Source organism: Vicugna pacos, chromosome 4 (genome assembly GCF_048564905.1).
Source record: "Vicugna pacos chromosome 4, VicPac4, whole genome shotgun sequence".
Taxonomy (NCBI): domain Eukaryota; kingdom Metazoa; phylum Chordata; class Mammalia; order Artiodactyla; family Camelidae; genus Vicugna; species Vicugna pacos.
The window spans coordinates 75,562,450-75,589,868 of NC_132990.1; the positions used below are offsets into that span (position 1 = coordinate 75,562,450).

Sequence of the window (27,419 nt, forward strand, 5' to 3'; positions counted from 1 at the left end):
GGTCTGTGCCTGTGGTTAGCTGGGACACCCATGTATACACACACGCACACAAGCTCTTTCACGTTCATTTGACCAGAGTTCCAAGGCAGAGACTCCAGCAGGTCGCCTAGTTGGCTGTTCTGAGCCTTCCTGTTTCACTGAGCTCAGTTGCCAGGTTTCTGAGAAAATCTAGGTGGACATTTCTTGCTCTTTCTCTTTTTTAAACTTAAAACATTTCTTTTAAAATTTCGAGACAGTCACAGCCTTACAGAAAAGTTGGGAGCGCAACAGAAAGAATATTTTTTTTCGGAACCATCTGAAGAGTACATTGCTAGCCTGATCAGGCCCTGTCACTGCAGAACACTTTGGTATCTACTTCCCCCCGAGAGATGACTTTCCCGCTTGGTGGCCACAGTCAAACCCAGGAAATTAGCACGGATACATCCCCGCCATCTAGTCCCCAGACCCCATCCTGCTCTTGCCCATTGTCCCGTCGGTGTTCTTCACACCAGAGAGTCCAAGTCAGAGTTTCATGCTGCCTCGGTTGTCCTGCTCTTTGCTCTTTAGTTCCCCTCGGTCTGGAGCAGCTCGTTAGCCTTTATTACACTTTCATGATGTTGACACTTCTGAAGATCATGGTCAGTTATTTTGTGGAATTCACCTCAAATTGAGTTTACCTCGTGCTTCCTCATGATTAAGTTTAAGGTTTCCCTTTTTTTGGCTGGAATCTTGGAAATGGCACCGACTCTTCTTGCTGCATCCTGCTGGGTGACCATGATTCCGCTCTGCCTGCTCTGGTCACCTTCACTTGGGTCATTTGATTGAAGTGGTGTCTGCCAAGTGTCTCACCATGGAATTTTCACATTCACACACTCTTCCTGATCTGTAATTGATAGAAATTTTGTGGAGAGTTACTTTGAGACCATGAATATCCCACGTCTCATCACACTTTGAAAATATATATATATATATGTATGTATGTATATGTATGTATATGAATAGATATGTATCAGTGGGTTATAATCTGTTACTCTCATTGTTTTGAAGTTCAGATTGTCTCTGGTTTGGCTTTCGGGAGCCTCTTCAAGCTGACGGCTATGTCCTTCTTTACGTGTCTTCATCCTTTTTTGAGGAATTCCTTGCTTTGTGATGGAACAAGCTTTTCCAAGCTTACTTTGTCCTTACCCTGCCTTGGCCCTAGAATCAGGCTTCATGATGTTTAGAAACCAGTATGAGCACAAGTGTGCTCACCGCTGTTGAGGTGTCGTTGCTCCTGGGCCCTCTCTGTGGACACAGTTAGGGAATATAAGTCTCTGATACACAGAGTATAACAGAGTAATATCTCCAGTTCCACAGAATCCATTCTAGTTTTCTCCCATTGCATGTTTGTGGCTCCTTCAACAGTGAGATATCTGTCTCCTATGGTCCGTAAAATTTGCACTGATTTGGTCAGTCTCCCTATTTCCACCACCTCTCTTTCTCCCTTGCACACATGCCCTCCTCAGCCACTCAGATGTCAGTGCCCCCAACATGGAAGCCCTGAATTTCTCTGGTGGGCCACCTCTCCTTAGGAATTCCTGTCTCACTCAGCTTGATTGGGCTTCAACGCCCACAGCAGCCACGTCTCCATGTTGACAGCCTCCTCACCTGCCTGGGCTCCAACCACCTGTCCTGAGCTGTCGTGACTCCCTGGCACCAGGTGCCTGCCTTGTTCTGCCACATCTCATGACTCTGGGACTGAATTCAGCAGGAGGGCCAAAGCAGGGGGTGGGTAGATGTAATTTAAATACACCTGGCAAAATCTGGCATATTCAATTCACTTTGCTATTTAAAACCCCCCCTGTTCCACATCTTCGTATAAAATGAAAATGCCCTTTACCTTCAGTCTTTTTTTTACTGAGTTCATACTATGTGCTAGGCACTGTGCTAGGCTCAGGAGACACAGAAGTGAAACAAAATAGACACATACGACTCCTGGAGATCACCTTGCAGTTAATCTCAATTTCATTCATATATTGGGGTTGCTTGGTATTCAAAAGGAGGTCTCACTGTGAGCTGCTGATAACAGCACTGAATTAACTGAATAGAGCCAACAAAGATAAAGTCTGTATAATTTTATGCATCCAGATTTCTGGAAAGATTGTCACAGTTCAAGTGTTTTGCAGAACATTTAGTTTATAAAATGATGGCTAATTTGGGGGCAAGTTTGGAAGGGCGCATCTATACTCTTGATGATGTACACATATCCTTTGATTCTGCTGTTTCATTTCTGGGAAATTCTGAGGAAAGTAGTCAGGGATACACATGAAGGTTGGTATGTACTGAACACCAGGGGGTAAGGTAAACTGGTATCAGCCATGCAGTGAGACAGCTCACAGCCATTACAGAGCACAGACAGGTGTTAGTGCTCAAGGACAAAGTGGGGGAAGAGGGCACACTTTGGTTCCAATTGTATTACGTAAAAAGTACCTTCATGCTTCTAAATTAGAAATGTATAATCCTTTACGATTGTAGTAATTGTCTCTGGATTATGAGAAGTTAATTTTTAGGAGAAAACTCGTTAACTACAGTCACTCTGTTACATAGTACTTTTATGGAGGTGTAATTGACATACAAGAAAAGGGCATAGATCTTGATTTTTTCATGTCTAATGACTTTTGACAGTTATGTACATCTGTGTAACTGCAAAACAGGAAGTTACATGTTTTTTCTAATCGAGTCTCACTGGAATTTTAGTGGCTGGCATTCAGTTAAACTTGCCCATCATTTGTACTGTTACATATTCTGCATGTAGCTTCGCTTCCTGCGGATCAGTGAGAAGTCTTCCCAGTTTTGAGAGTTTTTCATGCTGCATCTTTTGCACCCTGGTGGTTGTCCAGTAACTGGCAACCAGGGAGAGTCTCAAAAGCGGGTAAAATATTCAAGAGATGTTTCTAGAGATGCTTTTATATATAAAGAATCACCTTGAAACCTTATTTCTGAGTATGAATTTCAGTTTCTGGCTCATCGTGACCCGAGTTTATGTATTTTCATGGGAGAAAGTGTAGAGCAGTTTTATGGCTGAGAAATGCTGGGGGTGTGGTTTCCCACTCTGTTCTTTAGCTCTGGAGGCTCAGTCTGCTGTGCCCATGAGTAGTGGTCAGAGCGTCCATTACCCGGGAGTGACCTAGGTGTACGTCCTGGCACTGAGTGCTTTGCAAACAGTTTATTGCCTTCTCACAGTCCCAAGGGCTTCCTGTATTGTCCACAGTTTACAAGTGAGAAACTAAGTTATAGAACGTGGCCGCTTGCCCAAACCTCATTCCGCATACAGGAAAGGGCAGAGCAGGAGTAAAACCCGGGTCTGGCAGCATGTGACTGTGCTCAAGGGTCTTGGGAAGGAGCGCTGATCCCACCCTGGGGGTGGGCCCTTCTCCGGGTTTGTGATATGCGCTTCAGCTGAGGCTTTCTTCTCCTGGCAGAAGTCCTCCATAGGCAGCATGTTCCGGCAGCAGTCTGTAGAAGACAAAGAGGACAAGCCGCCGCCGCGGCAGAAGTTCATCCAGTCAGAGATGTCTGAGGCTGTGGAACGAGCCCGAAAGCGCCGGGAAGAGGAGGAGCGCCGGGCCCGGGAGGAGCGGTTGGCCGCCTGTGCTGCCAAACTCAAGCAGCTGGACCAGAAGTGTAAGCAGGCGCAGAAGGCGAGCGAGGCCCAGAAACAGGTGGAGAAGGAGGTTCCCCGCTCTCCAGGCATCGAGAAAGTGCCTACACAGGAGAATGGCCCTGCTGTCCGCAAAGGTAAGCGGTGGGCCCTCGTCCCACAGTCTGCAGGCCCTGGGCTGTTTTCACTGGTGGTTGTCTGCGTCTCCCTGTGTCTTACAGCTGGGTGATGCTGGGAAGCCCCAGTCGTTAAGAGTTTGGGCCTGGGTCAGGGGCCTGGGTTCACGTCCTGTTCCAACTACTTCAACCCACTGGCTTCAGCCGCACCTCTCTGGAGCATGTTTGCTCACCTGTGACGCAGGGTGGCGACAGCACATGCCTCCCCGCATCCTGAGGGGCCGCAGGAGATGTGAGCACTTGGCACGTTCCCGGGTGCGGAGAGCATTCGGTGGTGTCACCAGGTTTTCCATCACTGCTGCTGCTACTCAACCAGAGATGCAGGAGCTCGAGGACCTGAGCATGAGCACAGGATCTTGTTCATGACGGGGAGGGAAGAATACGTTTCTCCTGATGTTATTCTAGAAGGACTGCATCGCTCGGCTGCACAAGCGATGTTGAACACTGTTACATGATGGAGGGTGTCTTTGGACGTTAGTCTTAAAGAATATGTTCTTGGTGACTTTCTCAAATCAACTGAAACCAACTTTCTTCAGTAGAGAAGGACCTGATGTTAGTTTCAGGTGCTGAAACTTCTCAGATGGAGGAATTGCTCTTGGTCTGATGGTCATCAGCACCCTTCAGGCCAAGGAACTCAGAGAAATGATCATTGTCCTTCTGTAAATGTCCTGTCCATGCAGGACTCGCCGAGGTGGGGCAGTGGGAGTCCGGGCAGTGGACTGGGGTGTGAGTGTGGGCCGTGGGTGCTGGTCCGCTGGAGGGCCTGGGTGTTGTGTGTGCCCCAAGCCCCTCTGTACCCTCCCTGCCTGTCAGTATTCCCCCGGGACGCTGGGTCCCTGGGGCTTCGCCTCGACATTTGTTTGCCTTCTGCAGTAAAATTAAGAACACGAATGTCAATTACTCCTCAACAAAGCTGAAAAAAAAAACAAGAAGAGTGCAGAGCTGGGATGGGGCAAGAAAGAAGGGAATTCCAAAGAGAACAGTGATGGGAGATTGGGTTGAGCTTTCACTACGCGCCAGCTGCTGTTTCAGTCCGTCCCATGGACTGTTCTGCTCGATTGTCCCAGAAGCCCTGGGGCGGGCGCGCCTGTTCTCCTCACTCACAGATGAAGGAATGTGCCAGGAGAGGCTCGCGGGCTGCCCCGGCTCACACAGCCGTGGGCTGTGCTGATTCTGGTGGCCGGAGGATGGGTGTGTGGACTCTAGTGGCTGATGGCTGCTCTCCTGTTTCCTGGGGTCTGTTCTAGCAGAGCCGCTCCCGTCTGGAGCCAGGTCCCCACTCTGCTGATGGTGTGGCCTCAGGCGGCCCACCCCATCTCTCGGCCCTTAGTGTGCTGGTCTCTCACGTGAGGATGAGCTGGGGACCCCGTGAGCTTGTGTGTGGAGAGCAGTTAGCACAGCACCAGGGGTTGAGGATGGGGGTCTAGCCGTGGAATGTAAGTGCCACCGAGAAAAAGCATTTGCTGTTAAACATTAGGTCGGCCAAGCTTTTGTGGACTCACTTGGCAGTTTCTCTTCTTCTTTGTTCCTTAGGCTCCCCTGAGTTCCCTGCCCACGAAGCCCCCAACATGTTTTCGGAAGAAGCTCCCACAGCTCCTCCAGCTGTGGCTCAGAGCGGCAGCAGTGAGGAGGGGGCCAGGGAGGCTGGATCCCCTGCACAGGAATTCAGCAAGTACCAGAAGTCCCTTCCTCCCCGATTTCAGCGCCAGCAGCAGCAGCAGCAGCAGCAGCAGCAGCAGCAGCAGCAGCAGCAGCAGCAGCAGGTGAACAGGGCATGTTAGGTGTTGTCAGCAGACCTGCCCCTGAGCAGGCGTCCCCTCTCCTCCGCACACCGCCTTCGAGGAGAACCCACTGCAAAAGGCTGCTCTTGTGTATCCTGGTCACCAGCAGGGATATCAGGAATTCTGCCTCAAAACTTGGGGCCTTGGGAAGTCAGCCCTGGCCATTAATTCTTCCAAGTAATTTCTCCTTTGAATGAAAACCCTCGTTGGTAGTTTAGGGACCCTGTTGTCTAATACTGGTAAGGAAGAGTGAGTTAATGGTGTCTAAGTCGTTTTTTCATTCAGAGCCCTACAACGTGGCCACTCCTCACACTGACAATGGCCCTGTCCTGGGAGCCTCCCAAGGACTGGGGAAGGCCTGAGCTGCTGGGAGAGCTTCAGAAAGAGCCATGTTAGCCTTGGGTCAGGGAGGTGGGCTGTAGGTTTTGAGTTGGATGGCTGTGGAGTCTGGTGCAGCTTACCTAGTCAGGTGTGACCTTGGACAGGTCAGTGTCAAGCAGCGGGAATGAACACCTGCCTCTCAGCGTGACGATCAGGGTTTAATGATGCCTGTGAACTGACTTGCCTGTACAATCAGGGTCTTCTTTATTGGTGATTCATAAATCTTAGAAAGGACCTACTTTTTGCTCTGAGGAAGACTGTGTGGGTCGTGGTAATCATAGCGGTCTCTTGTAGTCCTGGTCATCTTGCCCAGCTGGAACCACCCATAATAATTATTTGTCTTAGAGGAGTGACCCATGGAAGAGCTGACTGCTAATGAACAGTGCGTCTCAGTGGGAAACAGATCATGCATGGACGTGCTTAGCTAGGTGTGCAGTAAATTATTGTTAGTAATCGAAGTGTTTTAAAACATGGGTGCCCTAGGAAACACATCAACATCTCAGACCGTTTCCCAGAATCTCTTTAGTTGCCTTTAAAACCTTTACCCCAGATCCTCCTTTCCTTGGGCCCCTAGGAAGCATTCCAGAAGCTGACCACATTCTGTGCTCTCAACAGGAAGTTACATTCATTGTGCTTTAGTTACTTATGGGCTTGATGAAGAATTCCTGATTGACTGGGGAGGTCTGGAGTAAATCAAGCCAGACACAGTAGGAACAATTGTTCTAGGTAACTTCTGGGGCGCAGTGACGGGTAAATCCTTCCTCATGAATAGAAAGAAGTCTGAACATGCCAGTGTAGCCTGAGGAGCCTGGCAAACAGACTGTCTGTTCGGATTCCCCAGGGACTTGGGGTCTAGACAGGAGGAGGAGCTGTGGGCAGAGGCCCGCAGCCTCCTGTGTGGGCCAGGAGCTCTTATTTATCGAGGGCTGAGTGCTCCTAAGAGGTGCTGTGAGTGCCGGCGAACTGCCCAGGGAATTCGGCCCAGGCTGGAGTTGGGCTAGCAGGCTGGTAGGAAGGGGTGTGCAGGTCAGTGACCCACCCTTGTCTGAGTCTGCCACGAGTCCTGCCAGAATGGTGGTCCAGGACGCACTTGTGAGGGCAGCCCTGGAGGTCACTGGTGCCCTGGAACAGGATCTGAGGTGACCCCTCACTGGGTCCAGGTTCTTAATTTTTAATTCTCTGTTGATGCTTTACATTCGTTCTTTTGGGCACCAACATTTTCTGCACCAGGTCTGGTGGTAGAGATGCGGATGCTGCGGGGAACTCACGTCGGTCTCGTGGTTTAGGGAGGGAAACCGGCAGCAGCAGCGTTACCTGTTGCTGATGGTACAAAGGAGATCAGAGGACAGGGGCCTGACCTTGGGTTCAGAGTTGTGAACCCAACTTCCCAGAGGAAGTGCTCGTTAGGCTGAAACCTAAAGCATGGGTATGGGTGAGCAGGTTTGGGGATGGAGGGACGGAGGGCCCAAAGCAGGCAGGCGGGCAGGAATATGGAGCGGAGAGCCAGGGCGGTTGTGGGGGCATTGCTAGAGAGGCAGGTCGGGGGCAAGGGGGCGGGCAGGAGCCGCGGGCCCTGTCGGTCACGTGTACCCCTGTGGGATTCGGGCTGTTAGCTGAAGGATTTTGACCTGGTCAGGGCGTCTGAGTGTGGAGAGTGGACTGAAGGGACAGTGTGGTGAGGGGAAGGGGGCGTCCCTGGGTGCCGTTCTGGCCAGGCGCCGTTCCAGGTGAGTATTGGGTCTTAATGAAACCCCGTCTCTCTTGTGTGGCAGAGGAGCCCAGGGCGTGGCTTCCATCCGGCTTGGGAGAGGCTTGGGAGAGAGCCTGAGTGCTGTAATATGCTGGGGTCTCCCCTCGGAGCAGCTGCTCCTCCCTCCCCTCTTTGCCCATCTGTTCTGGGTGGGCTGTCTGTGCCACCTGGGGGAAAGCTGAAGAGCCTGTGTGTGCGTGTGCACATGTTTGTGTGCATGTGCTTGTGCACGTGTGCGTGTGTGTACGTGCATTTGTGTGCGGCCTCTTCACCCCCCAGCATCTGTCCAACCTGGTCTCTCTCCCCCTGGTCAGGAGCAGCTGTACAAGATGCAGCACTGGCAGCCGGTGTACCCTCCTCCGCCTTCGCACCCACAGCGCACCTTCTACCCGCACCACCCCCAGATGCTGGGCTTCGATCCCAGGTGGATGATGATGCCTTCCTACATGGACCCCCGGATCACGCCCACCCGGACCCCAGTGGACTTCTATCCCTCAGCCCTGCACCCCTCGGGTAAGCATCATGGTCTAGGGGCCTTACCTGGGAGCCCATGATAGTGTGGCATTGGAGGGCGTTGCCTCGTGAGGTAGACAGACCCACCTGGAGTCCAGTCTGGCCTCTTTGCAAGTCACGTGACCAGTCTGAGTTTTAACTTCTTTGTTTGCAGAATGAGAGTGTGATAATAGTACCTGTCACAGAGAACTGTCAGGAAGAGGCCTTCCTAAGATCATGCCTTGTAAATGGCTTTAACTAATTTTTCTGTCTTTTCTGTGTCATTTTGTCCCTCTTTCCATTTTTAATGTTTTTGTGCTTTCTTTTTCCCCTTGACTAGCCTTTCCCAAGGTTTATCTAATGCCATTTTTTAAAAGTATCATTTGGGTTTCTTAAGTCCCCTTTTTTTTGGCTTTTGTTTCATTAATTTCTGCTTTTTCCCCCCTCATTATTTCCACTGAAATTATTTTGTTCTTATTCTGACTAATTACGTTGGATGCTTATTTAGCTCATAAATTTCTGGCTTTCCTGATGTATTTAAATCTCACCTGAGCTAAGAGCTCCTATGAGTATTAAGATGAAACATTCCTATTATTCCTATTATATGTTGGTCTGCTTTTGATTTATCTGTTTTGAGTGATGATTTTTAATGATGTAAGTTTTCCAAATACAGAGTTTGAAGACTATCTTTAAGGTTAATTTCTAGTGTGGCTGCCTTCTGATCAGATAATAAGGTCTATATGATATAGATCAGGAGTCACAGACGTTTTCTATTAATGCCCGATAATAAAAATTCTAGGCTTTGAGCTGCTGCTTAGCTTTGCTGTTCTAGAACAAAATAGCTGTGGACAGTAGTGAGTGAATGGACATGGAGCCTTCACTTTCCTGTAAAGCTTTATTTTTAAAACCAGGTGGCCGATCCAGTTTCACTCAAGGGCTGTAAGTGTGCCAGCCAACCCCCCCTCTAGATTGCTTGACACTCATTGAGATTTTCTTTGTAGGCTGTTACGTGGCCCTTTTTTCTTTTTTAAATCATTCTGTTTGCTTGAAAATAATGTGTTCTCTAATTGGATGTGGTCCATTCAGTTGTGCTTGCTAATTGTGCTGTGTGAATATCTGTAACGTTATGATGTATCCCCTTGATCAGTTACTACGAGGTGTGTGAACATTTCCCACCATGACTGTGGATTTGTCAAATCTTGTGACGCTGTCAGGTTTTTGCTTTGTCTATCTGGACTCGAGTGCAGGCTTGGAATTACTGCAGCTGCTGCTTTCAGCTTTTTGTGGCTCCCTCGTTACCACTCGCTGTGCTTTCTACCCTCAGTGTGTGCTTGGGGGTAACATCATCATTCTAGATTTCTTTTGACTCGTATTTACATGGTTTCTTTTCCCCCCAGCTTTTTGCCATCAGCCTGAGTTCTTTCTGGGGGAGCATATCTTTGTGTATACGAGTTGTGTGTGGTTTTACCCACTTTGAAGATCTGTGACTTAAATTGCTAACGTTGGTCTCTTTAGATTTACTGGAATCATTACATTCAGATTTCCTGTTGTCCTATTTCATGCTTTCTTTTTATCCCTCTTTCTTTGCTTTTCTTTTTCTTCCTTTTTTGGCGTCAAGATTTCCTGTTTCTGCTTATTTTCCTTCTGCGTTTTCTTTCTACTGTGTGAGTGGTTACACTGAATTCTAACCCGCACCGTTGACTTGGCAAAGGTGAACCGATCCATGTACCCTGAACCTGAGCTCTGACTACCTCCTCATCAGTCTTGTTGCCTTTGCCTGGAGTTTTAATGCTTCCTTATCATCCTTGTTTATTCAGTCTGTGCTCGTTCAGATCTGCCTGCATGTTTACTGCTTTCCCTTCCAGCTTCTTCCTCCCACCTGGATTCCACATCTTCTTCATGAAGCACACTCCGTCAGGTTCTTTAGGAAGATCTTTTGGCAGTAGAAAATCATTTTGCCTGAAAAAGTCTTTACGTCACCCTTTCTCTTGAAATAGCATCACTGGGAATAGAATTCTGGGCTGGCAGTTACTTTTTTTTTGAGTGCTGTGAAGATGGCACTCCTTTTTTTCTGGCTCCTGTGTCGTATTTGTGTCTGGGTGGTCTGCAGTCTCCTTTCTGGCTGCTGTTGGGGTCTTCTCCTTGTCTTCAGTCTCCCGCAGTGCTTTCTCACCGTGCTGTGTCTCGGTGCATATCTGTGTCTTTCCTCACTTTATTCCGCTTAGAATTCACAGTGCTTGAATCTAAGGATGTATGTCTTTCATTGCTTCTGGAAAATTCTTTTCTAATTATCACAATAAACTTTGCCTTCTTCCTCCTCATTCATTCTTTGTATCATTTCTTCATAGGACTCCCACTTAGATTATTTTGTGCCTTCTCATTCTGGCTTCCAAGTCTCTTAAATACGTAAGAGAGGTTATCTCTGTGGTGTCTTCTGGGAAAATGCTTCAGAACTATCTTCCAGTTCAGTTTTCTCTTCAGCTGTGTCTAGTCTGTTCTTTTTCACTGTCCAGTGAGTTTTTTATTTCAGTCATTATAGTTTTATTACTAGAATTTTCCCTCAAATCCGTTTTTCTTATATCTATGTTTTTCTTAAGTTTTAATTCTTTCTTTTATGCTTTTAATCATTTGAAACATAACTTTCTAGTGTTTAACATTTTCATTTGTCATCTGAAGTTCTTGGGGAAGGTGTGTAATCCTGTGGACTCACCACAGACTCCTGGAGGGTTGCTTTCCATGCACGTTCTGGTAATTTTAGATTGCAGTTCCATTTTAAACAGTTTCATTAATCGTGAGGATCCAGTATGACTTGATTTGAGAGTATATCCCTCCAGTGTGGTTTAATGTTTTCTGTAGCCTAGAACCATCCTTTATTTTAACTTGGATGGTTTCTGGAGCATTCTAGGCATAAATCTGAATCATACCCCCACCCCCACCCTCCACCTGCATGCAAGCTGGCATGTGGCTATGAATTACTAGCGAAGGACTATTTTCCTTACCTTGGCCCAGGCCAAGACAAAAGCTCAGTCCCCTCCCTGTACTAAAGAGCGTGTATTTTTCTGATCTACCTTTTAATTGAGGGCACAACCCTTTGAGGGGTCTTTGTTCTAAGCAACATCTCAGCTACAGCTCTCTGCTTTATGCAGAGAGCCCCGTCTCCTGTCCTGTGAGGGCATGTAGCACCAAGCCCTGAGGCTACCAAGGCTGACGGCAGTGTCCCTGGCTCCCCTGTGCGAAGCACTAGCTCCGGGCCCATGGCTTGTGGTTTTAGCTCCCTGGCGGTTTCCCATTCTTGAGGGGGGAGACGCAGCTCTGCACATGAGATGTTTAACATACTCTCTCCAGCACTTCTGTGACAGGTGTTTTCAGGTAACATGAGCTGCCACATTGCTTGTACAGTGCTGAGTAGTTCCACCCACCTCGTGACCAATACTTAATGAATGGTGTGTAGTTTTAGGATTCCAGAGAGGATCCCCACCACCACTTGATTCAGACTAACTTTGTGTTGGACTCAGGTACCGATGGCAGTTAAACAGAGCGCTCCATAGCTAAAAGGAAGCTTAAAACTGCTGGCCTGATACAGAAACATTTTCCTGGTCAGATTATCTCAGCTTAAAAGACAGCACAACACAATTTTTGGCTAATAATTAGCTTTGTAAAGAAAATATTTGAAAAATCAGATCTTTTCCCTGCAGACTTTGGCCCAGTGAGAGACACCTTTAACATCGTCTGCACCAACCCAGCCGCTAGTGTAACAGACACGGGCAGAGGCCCTGGGTTGGGGGCGCCGCTTCCCGGCTAGTTTATATCTGGTAGGACCCAGATGTCAGCTTTATCCTCAGCTTCTTTGGCCAGTGAACAGTTCATTGTCATTTGCGTATTCCCTGTACAAAATGTGAGAGTTACTGCCAACCTTAGGGTTAGAAATAAAAGGAACTAAAGCCCAAATCCCTTCCTGCATCTTCTTGCTGGCGTTTGGAAGCAGGTGGATGCCGGCTGCTTATCCCGTGTGGGCTCCTGGCGGGTAGCTCATCTTCACCTGTCTGTGCAGAGACCCTTCCGGCCTCTCCCGTTGCTGACTGACTGGCCCCTCTAACCCTCTGCCGTCATCTGTGAGCTGTGCAGTCTGCTGTTCCCTGTTTCTGTTTGCCAGTTCTGTATACCCTTCCCCCACCCCGGGGCTCTTCACCCAGGAACTAAGGCTAAACCTCACAGGTCTTCCAGCAGGCCTTTTGGGTTGCTTGCGTGGGTGCCTTCAGAGGTTCTGTGAGCGGAAAGATGAGACCCCAGTGAGGTAGAGCAGGTGGGGTGCTGTGTCCATGTGATTGGTAGTTGGAGTAACTTGTCTCCTTTGGGCCTGTGGTTGGCCCATGGCTTTCTGAACGAGGTGACAGATCGGTTCTCTGCCTTCTCCAGGATTGATGAAACCCATGATGCCCCAAGATCCCCTCGGTGGGACTGGCTGTCGCTCTGAGGACCAGAGCTGTGTGCCCCCACTGCAGGAAAGGAAGGTGACTGCCATCGATCCAGCCCCTGTGTGGGGCCCCGAGGGCTACATGGCGTTGCAGAGCAAGGGCTACTCGCTCCCCCACCCGAAATCCAACGACACTTTGGCCATGGACGTGCATGTCAGGTGAGACGAAACTTGGTCCTACTGACCTGCTGCTGAAGGACGACTCTCCAGGTCCTAATTGAGACAGGGCTCTGGGAAGAGGCACTATCCCAGGAGACGCTGCCCCGGGGAAAGGGCGTCTTTGGAGGGGCTGCAGTGCCGTCTGGGGAAGGGAGAGTGTGAGGATTGCTTGATGCTTTTGTGTGAGAGACGCTGAAGGTGGGACTGGAGGCCAAGGAGAAATCCTGCGGCTGCAGGCACACCCTGTGGAACCTTGGGCTGGGGCAAGGGGTGGGGCCTCACAGGGCAGGTGGGGCCGAGTGCGTGGGTCACGGCTCCTTCCTGTGAAAGTGAAGTAAAGCAAGCTGGCCCTGCTGGCCCCGTGCCAGACTCTCCGCGGACTCCCCGGCTCCAGCTTGTTTGAACCAGGATCCCCAGCTGCTCGCTGTCTCCAGGGTGGCAGGCTGAGTCCACCAGCAGCCACTGAGTTCTTCAGCTCTCTGGACTCCAGGGCCACCACCAGCCCACGGCCCAGCATCTCTGAGACCTGTTTACAGATAGAGCAAATGTTGGTGCTTATGGTTTTTTTCTTTAAAATTTTTTTTTCCTTTTTAAAACTAAACTGTGTTCAGCATGGAAACAAGGAACCAGGCTCCAATCACATTGACTGATTTTTCTGGTTCCTTTTCAGGAATGAAAGCTCTTACTCTGCCTCACCCGGAAGGTCAGGGGGCGTAAGTGCCCAGCGAGATCTCCTTGAGGAGAGAGGGGAGGAGTACTTGAGTGCTTTTGACAAGAAGGCCCCCGCAGACTTTGACAGCTGTGTCTCTTCTCAAAGAATAGGCCAGGAGCTTTTGTTTCCATCCCAAGAAAATGTTCAGGAAGCAGGTGCTCCTGGGAGTCACACCCCAAACCTCAGGTGTTCCCCCTTGGAGCCCGACTTTTCCCCTGCTGAGAAAAAACCAGAGTATAGCAGTTGGGACATTAGCCACCAGCCAAAGGCCGCTGACACAGCCACCGCTGCTGAGAAGGAGGCGCCCCGGGAGGAGCCATCCTTTAGCGTCTCCTCCTGGGAGAAGGAAGGGAGCCCCAACAAACAGCCATCCCTGGAGCCCGAGTGGACACCGGAACCCCGGGGCTCTGGCAGCCAGCACCAGGAGCAGACCAGCAGGGCCCGGAGGTCGGGGCCCATCAAGAAACCTGTCCTGAAAGCCCTCAAGGTGGAAGACAAGGAGAAGGAACTCGAGAAGATGAAGCAGGAGCCAGGAGAAGGGAGTGTCCACCTGGCCCAGGAGAAGGGGCCCGTCCGTCAGATGGCAGAGAACGAGGACCAAGAGAACGACCCAGCACTGGCCAACTCGGGCCCCGCCCCCCCAGAGGACCTGGGCTCTGCCCACGCTGGTTTGGGCCACGAGGCCAGCAAGCGCGAGGAGGATGAGAAGCCCGACAGGGCCTGGGAGACCAGACCCTCCCGAGAGTCCAGCGACACCCCCCCGACAAAGAGGAATAACTGGATCTTTATTGACGAGGAGCAAGCCTTTGGGGGCCGAGGGCAGGTGCGGACCCGTGGCCGCGGTTTCAGAGAGTTCACCTTCCGCGGGCGGCCTGCCGGCGGCCTCTGCAGTGGGGGGGTTCTCGGGGCACGAGGCATCTACAGCAGCAGCCAGAGAAGTGGCCGAGGCCGGGGACTGCGGGAGTTCGGTCAGCCGGAGGACTTCCCTCGGGCCAAGCCCCGGCGGAGGATCGCCAGCGAGACCCACAGTGAGGGCTCCGAGTACGAAGAGCTTCCCAAGCGGCGGCGGCAGAGGGGCGCGGAGCCCGGGGACGAAGGCCCACTCCCTGAGAGGGAGGAGGGCGCCTCGAGGAAAGGCGACTTCAGAGAGTCCTGGCGGTCCAGCAGGGTGTACCCCGAGGACCATGGTGGACTGGATGCCAAGAACCGAGGCCCTCGGGCCTTTGGGCGAGCCCTTCCGCCGCGGCTGAGCAATTGCGCATATGGTCGGAGAACCTTCATGTCCAGGGACCCCACCCACTGGCAGGGCAAGAGCCTGGCTGCCTCCCGGCAGGAGTACGGCCCTCCCGACGCCTGCGGGGCCCGGCGGCCCCCAGACCGAGATCTTATCCCGGACACCTACAGACACTCAGATGCGCTGGGCGCGCGGGCCTTTGAGGACAGCCGCGTGGAGGACAAGAGGTCCTTCTTTCAAGATGACCACACGGCAGACTCTGAGAACGCCGAGAACCGGCCCTTCAGGAGAAGGCGGCCCCCACGCCAGGACAAACCACCTCGCTTCCGGCGCCTCCGGCAGGAGCGAGAATCCCTGGGCCTATGGGGGCCAGAGGAGGAGCCCCCTCTGCTGGCTGGCCCGTGGCCAGGCCGGCCCAGGCTGTGTCCTGGGGACAAGGGTGGTGCCGTGGGCCGCAGGTCCCCTGAGCTCTCATACCAGAATTCCTCCGATCCAGCCAATGAGGAGTGGGAGACGGCCTCCGAGAGCAGCGACTTCAGCGAGCGACGGGAACGGCGAGACGGCCCCGAGCCCGACCCCCAGGTGGACGGCAGCCTGCCTGGGGCAGGTTTGGGCGAGAAGAAGGAGTTGGCCAAGAGGAGCTTCTCCAGTCAGAGACCCCTGGTTGACAGACAGAGCCGAAAGCTGGAGCCGGGAGGGTTTGGGGAGAAGGCTGTTAGGCCAGGTGGTGGTGAAACTTCTCCCCGTTATGAGAGCCAACAGAGTGGGACGCCTTTGAAAGCCAAAAGGTAAAACAAAAACAAAATCCCAGGTTCTGTTTTGTTGCTGTTCTGTTACGAAGTTGGTTCTTCCAGCAGCACGTCCTGCATGCATGTCCCACCGTGTGTCAGGTGCACCTGGCTATTTCCCGCTCGTTGTGCTCCCGGAGGGCAGCCGCCCACCCAGCCCCTTGTCTGAGCGTCTCCACCACTTGCTCTTGCTTGCTGTCTGCTTCTCTTGTGGCGTGTTGTTGTCATTGTGGCTTCATAACCAGAACTAGACCCCCCCCCCACCTTCCGGTGGTCCCCATATGGTGCCTGTCCCAGCACCTGTCTCCAGAGTTCATCCTCCACGTGTTTCCTTGGAGTCCGGCTGAGGGGCTGCCGCAGTGAGGGGGCAGGATCTGTGCGTGGCAGCCGGTGAGCACCGGTCAGCTCACCACGCTCCTTTGCTCGGGGCTGCTGGACGGGCTTTGCTGGCCTTCTGGCCCCGCAGAGGTGGCTCTGCCCCGAGTGGCTCTGCTTCTTGACACAGTGAGGAGACACAGCACCGCTTCGGGGATTGCCACCTCGGCCTGATGAGAGGCAGGCAGGAACCAGAGTGGGTGGGCCGTCAGAGGCCCAGTGAGCATCTCTTCAGGAACGAGAGGCTTTGAGGTGGATGGTCTGTGCTCATTGTCCAAGGGTGCCCCAGAGTCAGAGAACGGGAGACTCCGTGCAGCCCACATTCCTGATCAGGCACAGGCCATGCCCCAGTGTGCCGAGGAAGGCTGTTTCCTACCTCCTGCCCCCCTTAGAACTCAGGGCACAGGAAGGAGCCTGGGCTGTAATTAATCCACCTGCAGAGAAGGAGCCACTGGGGAGTGTAGATTCCTTCAGGGGTTGGTCTAGTCTAGGTTCTAGGCCCCAGATGCCAAGACTTGGCTTTGCTTCTGATTTCTGCCCCAAGAGGGTGTCAGTAGGGCAAGGCTTGGGGTCCTTGATGGTCAGTCTCGTGAGAGGAGTAGAAGGTTCTGGACCCTGTTCTAAGCATTCCCCTTCTTTCTTTCTGTGGTCCTGCTAAGTCTGGCACACGGTGGGAAAGGACAGAAGTACTAGTGCTGGGCAGGGGTTGGGGAGAGCAGCATTCCCGTGGGCTTTGCTGTAGCAGTGTGGCTTGCACTGCTGCCCTGCGAGCAGCTCCTGCAGAGTGAAGAGGATGGTGGGAGGAAGTGGATGTGGATTGGGCGCTGTGTTGGTGTGCATGCTGTGTGTGCATGCTGTGTGCACATGCAGTTTTAACTTTTCTCTACTTCCCTAACCTTCCGCCACTTCTGAGCTAAAAGGAGCCTCCTTCCTTTGTAGGTCCCCAGAAGAGGCCTTGCCTGGAGGCCTGGGCTGCAGCACTGGGAGCGGCCACTACACGCTGGAGAGGGCACTCCATGCCACCTCTGACATCCCTGAAGCCTCCTGTGAGAAGACAGAGAAGGAGCCCAAGCTGACTGTTCAGAGGGCAGGCGAGCAGGGAGAGACCATGAAACAGTTTGACCTGAGCTATGGAAGTGAGTCTGACCTCACGTCTGCAGGGCAGGAAGAACCTAGGCAAACCCGGGGTCCATGACCAGCTCCGTGGGTGGCTGAATTTGCCCTTCACTGAATGTCAGCCTCTAGGCAGGTACTGGCTTAAGAGCAAAACACATAGGATTCCCACTCTCATGTTGCTCGCAACCATAATAGTTCTGCTGTGTCCCAGTTTTAAAGATCTGGAATCCAGGGCTCAGAGAGGTTGAGTGGTTAGTCAGCGGTCACACAGCTGGTTAGGAGCAGAGCTGAGACTGAAGTGTCTGTCTCCAAAGACTCTCCTCTTAATCATAATGTTGGGCCTCTTTGGTTTGCGCTAACAATGTGTCGGGGTAGGGGGTGGGGTGAAAGAAAGGGTGTAGGAATCACAGCTGGGTTTCCCAGACCCTGGTGAATACGCTGAGGCTCAAGCCAGCTGCTGCCCGGCCCTCTGAGCTGAGTCTGACCTTAGATATCCTTAGATGCCTGTAAGGTTGGGTTATTCTTGGTTTCCAATAAATGGAAACATTGTCCCTTCTTACGAATCTTGGTTCAGATGCCATCGTTGAAAATTGCGGGTCCAGCCCAGGGGAGGAGAGTGAGGTGGGCTCTATGGTGGGAGAAGGCTTCATTGAAGTCCTGACCAAGAAACAGCGCCGCCTGCTGGAGGAAGAGAGGAGAAAGAAAGAGCAAGCCGTGCAGGTACATGGGGTGCAGGCCCAGGAGTCGGGCAGGAGGGCAGGCTGATGCAGGGGAGCCCGGAGCCGGGAGGATAGGAAGCCCAGGCTCGGGGAGGGAGAGCACCTTTATTAAGCAGGTGCTCCTGGTGCCCGCTATCCCTGTAGTCCTGTGGGAGTAGATGGTATTGTCCCTGCTCTCAGAGGTGACTTGTTCTGGGAGAAACCAGCTGAAAGGGGGCTGAGCAGGATGCAGACCTCTGTCAGCTCTGAAGTCCATCCTCCCACTGTGCTCCGGCCTGAGTGGGACAAGACTTGTCACCCCAGGAATCACGAGGGCTGGCCGCTCTGTACTCAAAATGAAGTCAGGGCCGAGTACCGCATGCTTGCCTGTGTGGTCGGTGTTCAGAGCAGTTCCCCAGCCCGGGACCCCTTTCCAGGGGTGGTCGAAGTCTTGACTGGCAGGTGCTCCTGCATCTCTGGAGCACTTTCTTGGGGGGTGGTCTGGGGAGGAACTTGTCCTCTTTCATGTGTGACGTCTAGGCTGGACTACATCTCCTTTTTTCTCCTTAGGTACCTGTCAAAGGTCGAGGTCTTTCCTCTCGTATCCCTCCTCGGTTTGCTAAAAAGCAAAACAACCTGTGCCTGGAGCAAGGCGATGGGACTGTGCCTGGCAGTAGCCTGGGCACCGAGATCTGGGAGAGCAGCAGCCAGGGTAAGAGTTGGGCGTTTGGGCTCAGCTGCTCGGCCCACGGCCGCCTCTTCCTCGGGACATCCTGCTTTGGGGCCATGAGCGTAGACGAGCTTTACCTGTTTCCCAGCTTCCTTTGCTGAGTCAGGGTGTTAGATGCCACCTTAGCACCACGTGCTGCTGCAGCCTCTGAACAGATGGAAGGTGGTCCCTGCCTGAAATCTCTTGGAGAGCAGACCATTCCATATCCACTGATCCGGAAAAGGATAGCCCCCAACTCCACCAGCTGAAGTTGCTTGGGGAGTTGGCTCGACTCTCTGCCACGTCAGTTACCCTTTCTTCTTACCTTGTGGCCAAGCAGCAGACGACTACCAAGAAGAACGGGAGTCCCAGAGTGTTCTTGTCTGTGCTTTGTGCCCTTCCCTCACCAGGAGGAAGGTTCTATCAGCCCCTTCCCAGGTGCTCCCTTAGAAAGATTTGAGACCAGACCATGGTGGCCCTTACTTTTTGGAAAGTGTGTTTCCCTGAACTTAAAAAAAATTTCATATTCAATGCTATTTTTCCAGTAAATTTGCATTTTAAAATACAAAACCATTTTAATTAAGCAGATTTTTCTTGAATGCCTGCTTTTGGCAGGGCCTGCAGGGTGCACAAGGGGGGCTTGGAGAAACCATCCATTTCCAACTTTTAATAGAAAGCAGTGAAGTCTTCCAGAGTAAAGTGACTTGACCCCAGAGCCATGGGGCAAACACCCAAGATCCAAGGTTCTGATTCTATCCATTTTACCACGTGGCCTATCCTCATGCTGGTTAAAACCTGGGATCCAACACATTGCCAGAAACATTGGGAAATAGTCAACTCCGACTGAAAATACAATTATCTTTTAATAACATTTTGATATCATTCAGTTTGGTAGTTTGTGAGTGGTGGTGTCATGGTATAAATGTCCGAAAGTACTTCCTGCCAGATTGGTCAGGCAGAGGGGACTAATTCAAGAGCCGCCCCTGGTTACTGCCTTTCCCTCCAGGACTCTGCAGTGTCTAATTGGTTGCTCAGACCAGGGGTCTGTGGATGGCTTCAGAGGGCCTCTGGATCTTAAAATAGCATGTGAGGCTTTGTGTATGTACACAAGGTCTGTGGCTTTTGTTGGACTTTCAGGGTGGTCTGTGAGCTAACAAAAGTTGCATGATACCAGCTCAGATCTTTCAAAGACTTGAAGAGATGCCAGCTTGTAGAAATAAATGAAAAAAGCTTTACCACAGCAGGGGTGGTGATGCAGAATTCTAATAGGTGTCAATAAAAAGTGGCCGGTGTGTTCTGTAGAGCACATAGTCGGTGAAAGAACAGGATCACTTTGATTGAAACCTGTCTGAGGATGCTGAGCGCCGGGTGTCGGAGCTGTGCACTAGCGTGTGGACGGTGGCGGCAGGGAGGGTGGCTGGGGGCTTGGGTCTGTGCTGATTTTCCAGCTTGGTGGTTCTCCTCCAATTCCCTGACTGTCTTCCTCCTCTGGCAGCCCTCCCCATTCAGGCCTCAACCAGCGACTCCTGGACCAAAGCTGCCACTGCCTTCAACAGCGCTGAGCCTGGCTCTGCTGAGGTGAGTGGCTGTCGAGCTGCCCAGGTGGTGAGTGTGTGCTCGCCATCTGCCTTGGTCTCCAGTCTTGCTTTCTTTCAGCGGGAGGTGCCTGTGTTGGGGGAAGGCAGGGAGAGGATGGCCAGGGAAGACCTACCCTGGGTAGTGCGGTGACTAAGGGCCTCTCCTCCACGCCTGGTGGTGGTCACGTGCCGGGTTTGGTTCACGGGTGCAGTGAGTTTGGCGGTTTCCATCCAGGGCCCACACGAACCTGTGGTTGCGGTCTCGGGCTGGGTTGGCGCATTTGGCGTGTCTCCAGTTGTCAGAACAGGACCCTGGAAGGCACAGGCAGCCAGGAAATGTGTCTTGGTCTCACTCTGCAGTAGAGGTTGCACTCTGACCTCTTTTATGCCTCGCACAGCAGGGTTTTAAGAGCAGCCAGGGAGATAGTGGCGTTGACCTGAGCGCCGAGTCTCGAGAGTCATCTGCGACCTCCTCGCAGCGCAGCTCCCCGTATGGCACTCTGAAGCCAGAGGAGGTGAGCGGGCCGGGCCTGGAAGCCAAGGCCGACGGCCACAAGGAGCAGGCGCAGAAGCAGTCGGAGCCAAAGGTAGCCTGGGAGCCCCGCCCCTGGGGCTGGGCAGAAGGGCTGGTGTCTTTTGTCTTCTTCCCCGGCTCCTGGGACTTAGAAGCTAGAGATCAGGGTCGTTCCAGGATGTGTGTCTCAGCCTCTGCTTTTCTATCCAGGATTCAGAACAAGGCTCAGGACAGAGCAAGGAGCACAGACCGGGACCTATCGGCAACGAGCGTTCTCTGAAAAACAGAAAGGGCTCGGAGGGGGCCGAGCGGCTGCAGGGGGCCGTGGTCCCACCTGTTAATGGGGTAGAGATTCACGTGGACTCCGTGCTGCCGGTGCCACCCATTGAATTTGGAGTCAATCCAAAAGTGAGGCTTTGATTTGTTTCCTTGTGGGGAATAGGGTGGTTGGAGAGAAAGGAGGGGGCTTAGACCAGTGTCTCCTGGGAGGAGCAGGGAGATGGGAGCTGGCAGTACTCCAGGGGGCGTGTTGGCATGGAGTCGTGGGCCAGGAGGTGCTGTGAGCTGCCTTCTCAGTTTTCCTACTGACAGCAGCTGCCTTCTCAGGCCGAGCCGTCTGCTGATCTCTGCTGGGTGGGGCGGGGAGCCGGCAGGCAGAGTAAGGGGGTGACATCCTTTCTTGGGTGCCGTCGGGAAACTTCTGGCTGTCTTGCTCACATGATGAGTGCCGCTTAGTGGGTTTTTTGGGTTTCTGAGACTGGGAACCAAATGAATGTGTCTCTGCCAGAAGGTAAGCCAGGATGATTTCTGTGGGTTTGTTCCCTTTTTCTAGGACTCTGACTTTAGCTTGCAGCCTGGTTCTGCCTCTGGTCCCACAGGGAATCCAGTTGTTAAACTTCAGGACGCGTTGGCCAGTAATGTAAGTCTGTGCTTCCACCTCCAGCTCTATGGTGGCCGTGCTGGCAGGCCCTGGGCTGCACGTGGCGCTCCAGAACCAGAGGAGGCGTGTCAGCACTGACGTGGGTGGGCAGGCCTAGTCTGAGCCCTCGTGCCCTCTCTAGGTAGTTACACATCCGTGGGCAAGTTGTTCCACGCCCTGGTCTTACGAAATTAAAATGGGGCAGTGTAATTCCTAAGGTCTGGTTTGTTTGGCATTTTGTGACTTGAAATGTTTCAAGTTCTGTAGTCACGCATGTTAGAGATTGCTGGGCTAAATAAGTTTCTTTACTCTGCAATTTCTCAGAATCCTTGTAACGTGCTGGTGGGCGTCTGCAGGAGGAGGGTCTAGCAGTTGCATTTCCGAACTCGTTTCCAGGGACTTCTCTGTCACAGTTTCGAGGGGAGGGGGCTGAGCCAGGACTAGGGTCTCCACACCAGGCAGTGGGCGCCTGTGTGCTGGCAGCCCGTCCTGTTCCTGTTGTTGGGGCACAGCTGCCCCTGCTGGGGGCTTGGTGGGGTGCAGGGGTGGGCGTGGCTCTCCATGGCCTTCTCTCGAGGGAATCAGTGAAGGCAGCTATTTTGGGGGTGGCCTTGCACACGACCAGAATGGAAGGTGTGTTTCCGTGAGCTGTGGGTTCTTCTGTGCCTGTCAGTACTCCATGGTGGCCTTCCCTCCAGGCTGGGCTGACGCAGAGCATTCCCATTCTCCGGCGCGACCATCACATCCAGAGGGCCATGGGCCTCTCCCAGATGTCCTTCCCCACCGCTGACCTCACTCTGAAGGTAACCCTGCCAGGAGCTGGGCAGGGGCCACCAGGTGCCTTAGCTTGCCTGCCGACCCCTCCCCCTCCCCAGGCTCGGATCTGTGCTGCGCGCTGCCTCCCAGGTAGTGATTCTCATCTCCCCACCTCCTTGCTTCCAAAGATGGAGTCTGCGCGCAAGGCTTGGGAAAACTCACCCAGTTTGCCGGAGCAGAGCTCTCCAGGAGGCGCTGGCTCGGGCCTCCAGCCCCCATCCTCTGCGGGAGCCTCCAGCGGGGTCAGCTACAGCTCCTTCGGCGGAGTCTCCATGCCGCCCATGCCCGTGGCCTCAGTGGCACCTTCTGCTTCCCTTCCAGGTACGTCGGCCCTAGGCCAGCCCAGGGAGCCTCCCCACTCACTCAGGAGAAACGCTGGACGGCCCTGAGCACCACTCCTCCTTGACTGAAGGAGTGTGTTGAGGGAGCTGGTTTCCAGCTGGGTGCTTGTGGCTGCCCACGTGCTCCGATAACTTGCACCTTCTGCTTTCCGGCTTCCCTCCACGGGGAAGCGGGACTGTGACTCCAGCGAGGCTCGCCCCCGTCCTGGAGAGTCAGACCACGTCACATGCAGTGTGTGTCACCTCTGCCTGTCAGCAGCTCTCTCAGCCTTGGCCCCTCCTCTGTGAAAAGATAGGGTGGTGATGGCACTCTCTGGGGGTAGCCACGCCAATGGGACCAGATCGTATCGGAAAGTGCTTTGTATCAATGAGCCCTCGATAGGTGGTAGCCAGTGTCACCCTGACTCACCATCCCCATCACTGTGTTGGTGCTGCAAGGCAGCTTGTGAGGACTTTGAGGGCCCAGCTGCCAAAGTCTCAGTGATGCAATTCCAATAGATCCTTCTGACCCTCCACTGTGGACTCAATAGCAGGGAGATGAAGAGGAACGTGACTGAGAGACCAAGGCAGCCTTCAGTTATGACGAGTCCCTCCTGAGTGTGGGGGCGGCGGGCGAGGGGGTTCGGTAGGAAAGGTGGGCTGGGGCCAGCCCCTCCTCGCGGGCACCATGCTGGGCAGGAGCACTAGGCCGGCAGCGGGCCGGAGCAGGCTCTGCACACCCAAGTCCCGGGACCTTCAGGAACAGTGAGACTTGATCCTGTTCTACCTCCTTGGATTCTGTTTCCAGGCAACCACCTGGCACCTCTCTACCTGGATGGCCATGTGTTTGCAAGTCAGCCCCGGCTGGTCCCTCAAACGATACCTCAGCAGCAGAGTTACCAACAGGTGATGAGAGCAAGCCAGGTGGCCCTGTGGGGGACCGGGGAGGGTGCAGCACACAGCGTGGTTACTTTCTTCATTTATCTGTTTGTTGTCAGTCTTGCTTCCCGTGCCCCTCACGTTATGCCCAGCTCCTGGCATGTCCTGACAGCCAGTCAGCATTTATTGAATGAATAAATGAGAGACAGGAAGGGGCAATGGGGCCGAGTGCTCCAGACACTGCATAGTTTTCCTTTCTCAAAGTTCTCCTTCCTGCACCCCAGCTGGGGAATTCGCTGAAACGCAATTCTCTTTGGTGATCAGGTATCCTTCTGATGAAGAGAAGACAGGCCTAGACTCCCAGGCATGGATGCATTAGAAAGAGGTAGTTTTAGAAGCGAGCAGGTGTTTGTTTTTATGCAGGATTGGCATACCTTCTGTCCTGTGAGGGGATGATGTTTGGAAGTCTCCCTCCTGAAGCTGGTGCTGGCTTTCCACAGGGTCCCACGGTCCACAGCCCCGTGTGACTGCACAGACCAGGACCAAGTGCATTTTCCAGGACAGATGACTTGGCCTGTCCTAGCCTCTTTTTAAAGTGTATTCTTAAATGCTGTATTGTTCAGTTTTGCAAGATCTTGACCTCCACGTGACTGAATTGTGCTGCACGTGTTCTTTATGTGCATTTTCCATTCACCGTCATGTTTCTGTTGGTACGTGTAGCTAGGATTCGTTCTTGCTGCTGTACAGAATCCAGTATGTGGATATACTGGGGTTTGGGGTTGCTTTTTGCCGAGAGCAAAGGAAGCCTGGGAAGGACATGCTGAGTTTGTGTTCTGGGCAGTGTTCGGCGGCCCCTGGAGAGGGGCTGGGGGAGAGGGGTGGTGAGTATTAACTGGGAGGACACCATGGTGACCTGCCGGGCTTCCCGTCCACAGGCCGCCGCTGCCCAGCAGATCCCAATTTCCCTTCACACATCTCTGCAGGCTCAAGCTCAGCTTGGACTGAGGGGCGGGCTCCCCGTCTCCCAGTCTCAGGAGATCTTCAGCTCCTTACAGCCCTTCAGGTGAGATGCCAGGGCAGAACGGGCCCAGCGTCACGGCCTGTGGACCTGTTCCCTTTGTCTGCTATTGCTCTGCGCTGCTCTGCTCTGCTCTGGGCCGTGGTTGAGGGGGCAGTCACAGCCACTTCACAGTGAACTGTGTGGTAGGAGGCCAGGGGCCTGGCCCCGTTTTTCTTACCAAGTCATACTGCTCTCCCTCCTCCCTACCTCACTGCCTATGACTTGCTCTTTCAGGGTGTCTGATGTCCTGTGCTTTCGGCAGCACACAGGTTTTCCTGTGCCTTGTACAGCCTGGATATGGGGTCTGTTTAATTCGGTGATGCTCAGACCGTGGTCCCTAGACCAGCAGTAGCAGCACTAGCTAGGAGTTTGTTGCAAATGCAGGTTCTCAGGGCCCATCCCAGACCTTCTGAATCAGAAACTGTAGGGGCAGGGCCGGGAGCCGTGTTTGAGCAGGCTGATACGTGCTCACGTGCTCACGGTTGAGATAGCGCCGGTGCGGTCGTGCACCTGACTTGCCCGTCTGGCTCTTGCAGATCTCAGGTGTACATGCACCCCAGCCTGTCACCGCCCAGCACCATGATCCTCTCTGGAGGCACAGCCTTGAAGCCCCCGTACTCGGCGTTCCCAGGCATGCAGCCTTTGGAGATGGTGAAGCCCCAGTCCGGCTCGCCCTACCAGCCCATGAGTGGAAACCAAGCCCTGGTCTACGAGAGCCAGCTTGGCCAGGCTGCAGGGCTCAGCGCCTCCCAGATGTTGGACTCCCAGCTCCCACAGGTCAGAAATTCAGTCACCAGGGCTCTTTCCTTCATGATTGTTTATCCCTTTTGTTTGCCTCTTGATGTATCCTGACTTGCTGTCTGTAGCCGCTGTGACTGGTCCTTGGGCTACGAGAACCAGGGCCAGGTCCTCCACCTCTTGTCAACAGTCCCGAGGCCTGGCTTTCTCCTAAGAGTGAGGCTTCTCTTTCCGCCCTCCTAGCTGGGGCTGGGGGTGTGTGAGTGTCCTCTGGGTATGCTCCCTGATGCTTCTAGACTGCTCTGCCTCCCTCCTCCCTAACCCCAGCTTTGAGGCCCACACCAGAGACTCTGCCACCGCCGGCCCTCCACACTACTGTGAGCACACTGCTGAGTCCGCATGGGGGTCCCTGTCATCCTCTCCCTTGACCCGAGGGCAAGAGAGACAGCTCTGAGGGTCACTCCCCTCCCTCGGCCCCTGGCTCCGTCTCCAGCATGGCTCCTGTGGTACATCTCAGGGGTTTTGCTGTCTCTGTAGATGACACCCCAGGTCTCTGCCCCCAGTTCCATGGCCTTTTCACCACGAGTGCTCCACTCTGCGCATGCTCCTGTCTGGACTGGTCATTACCGGGAGCCGTCATCTCAGGCTTGAGGGTCCTCCCCGGTCACCACCTCTGACGTTTCTCTCCCACTCCATCTGGTGACCTGCCTCAGACCACCTTTTTCTCACGCCCTCCTTTCCTGCCCCTTCAGCAGAGCCCCACACCCGCCCTTGTCTTTGCACTCAGCTCCGCCCCTCCCTCACTGAGTTAACCAGGGTTAGATCTTCCCTGCCTCTGCCCAGCTGTCTATGACGGGAGGAGACACCCCTGTCAAACCACATTCAGCTCCAGACAGCCAACCCACCGTGGGTCTGCGTGCCTCCCTACCCTCCTCGTTGCCTTCCCCACCTCCATCTTGCATCCTGTGCTGCCAAGGAAATAGCAGTTGTAACAAAAAGAGGATTGCTCCAAGCTCCCAGTGCCTCCGAGCCAAGGGGTGGGGATGGGGCCGGCCCGGCTTTGAGGGTGGGCTGTGTGCCTGGGAGGTGTCCTGCCCGCCCCCCTGGGCGCTGCTCCAGCAGGCACTCAGATGTGCTGCCCTGCTGCCTCCAGCCGTGAAGGTCCTCTCACCACATCTCCAGGAAGTTCCTCCGGTTTTTTAAAAAACAAAACCCAGAAATCTTGTCTAAGGATACCAGTAGATTCCATGTTCCTGAGTCTGATGGGTAGTTCTGCATCGTCCTCCTGCTGGCCCATCACATTTTGACCCTGTGATCGCTCTTTCCCTCTGAGTCACGTTCTCGATTCCGTGGACACCTCTGTTGGTTTTCCTTCTGCCTCCCTGAAGCCTTCTTCCTTGGTCTCCTTTGTTGTTCCCTCCTTGCCTCCCCAGTCTCTCAGTTGCTGTGCCTCCTGGGCGCTGTCCTCTGGCCCCTTTCTAGTCCTGTGGCTTTAAGCTTCATCCAAATTCAGCTTTTCCCAGTTCTTCCAGATCCATCTCCTGGATCTGAACTCAGATCCAGTGGGCTGCCTGCCACCTCTGCTCATGACTCATGGTAGCTCAGGCTTAACGTGAGCGGAATTCCTGTCTGGCATCGGTCATCCTTGGGCCCCTGCTCCCCCCAACCCCCCGCCTCTTCAGCATGTTCTGTTCGCTCTGCCTGTGGAAAGTATTCAGAATCCAGCCCGTTCTCGTCCCCTCCAGCCACCACCCTGTCCAGGCTGCAGGAGCTCCTGCCTTGGGCCTGACGGTTGGTTCTCAAACACAAGTCAGGTCACACCACACCCTGAGCCAGTGCCATCCCCGTCCCCATCCCACACCCAGTTGTGCACAAGGGGCAGCACAGGGTCCTGGGGTCTGGCCGCCACGTGTCTCAGTGATGCAGTTCCAATAGATCCTTCTGACCCTCCACAGTGGACTCAACAGCAGGGAGATGAGGAGGACTGTGACTGAGAGACAGAACGTGGCTTCCCCGTCCCTGCCCCCCCCCCAGGGTCTCCAGGCCCACCTCCTCCCTCTCACCCACCTCGGACTTAAGGAGTATTCCCTCTGGCCTGGAAGTTCCCGCCCCATTCTTCTGTCATAACACGC

General features: G+C 53.4%; 1 protein-coding gene and 2 non-coding genes across 19 annotated transcripts in view; all 3 read left to right on the forward strand.

Moving 5' to 3' along the window:
* The window catches only part of PRRC2B (proline rich coiled-coil 2B), a 79,393-nt gene that overhangs the window by 46,421 nt on the left and 5,553 nt on the right, over positions 1 to 27,419 (forward strand). For 6 of the 17 annotated variants that reach the window (XM_072960314.1, XM_072960324.1, XM_072960325.1 and 3 more), the window contains 17 exons: positions 3,441 to 3,756; positions 5,329 to 5,558; positions 8,019 to 8,220; positions 12,616 to 12,832; positions 13,503 to 15,566; positions 16,881 to 17,077; positions 17,632 to 17,777; positions 18,326 to 18,467; positions 19,960 to 20,042; positions 20,440 to 20,628; positions 20,766 to 20,963; positions 21,388 to 21,474; positions 22,173 to 22,277; positions 22,419 to 22,611; positions 23,419 to 23,516; positions 24,425 to 24,552; positions 25,086 to 25,326. In XM_072960314.1, the coding sequence (XP_072816415.1) occupies positions 3,441 to 3,756; positions 5,329 to 5,558; positions 8,019 to 8,220; positions 12,616 to 12,832; positions 13,503 to 15,566; positions 16,881 to 17,077; positions 17,632 to 17,777; positions 18,326 to 18,467; positions 19,960 to 20,042; positions 20,440 to 20,628; positions 20,766 to 20,963; positions 21,388 to 21,474; positions 22,173 to 22,277; positions 22,419 to 22,611; positions 23,419 to 23,516; positions 24,425 to 24,552; positions 25,086 to 25,326 (4,836 nt within the window). Of the gene's footprint in view, positions 1 to 3,440; positions 3,757 to 5,328; positions 5,559 to 8,018; positions 8,221 to 12,615; positions 12,833 to 13,502; positions 15,567 to 16,880; positions 17,078 to 17,631; positions 17,778 to 18,325; positions 18,468 to 19,959; positions 20,043 to 20,439; positions 20,629 to 20,765; positions 20,964 to 21,387; positions 21,475 to 22,172; positions 22,278 to 22,418; positions 22,612 to 23,418; positions 23,517 to 23,813; positions 23,875 to 24,424; positions 24,553 to 25,085; positions 25,327 to 27,419 lie in introns of those variants that run through there. The other 11 variants (XM_072960317.1, XM_072960326.1, XM_072960323.1 and 8 more) reach the window with 10 other exon arrangements.
* LOC116280412 (small nucleolar RNA SNORD62) lies at positions 23,107 to 23,192 on the forward strand. Its single transcript, XR_004189799.1, has one exon. It is a non-coding gene; the product is annotated as a small nucleolar RNA SNORD62 (small nucleolar RNA).
* Positions 27,200 to 27,285, forward strand: LOC116280413 (small nucleolar RNA SNORD62). The gene has a single exon (XR_004189800.1). It is a non-coding gene; the product is annotated as a small nucleolar RNA SNORD62 (small nucleolar RNA).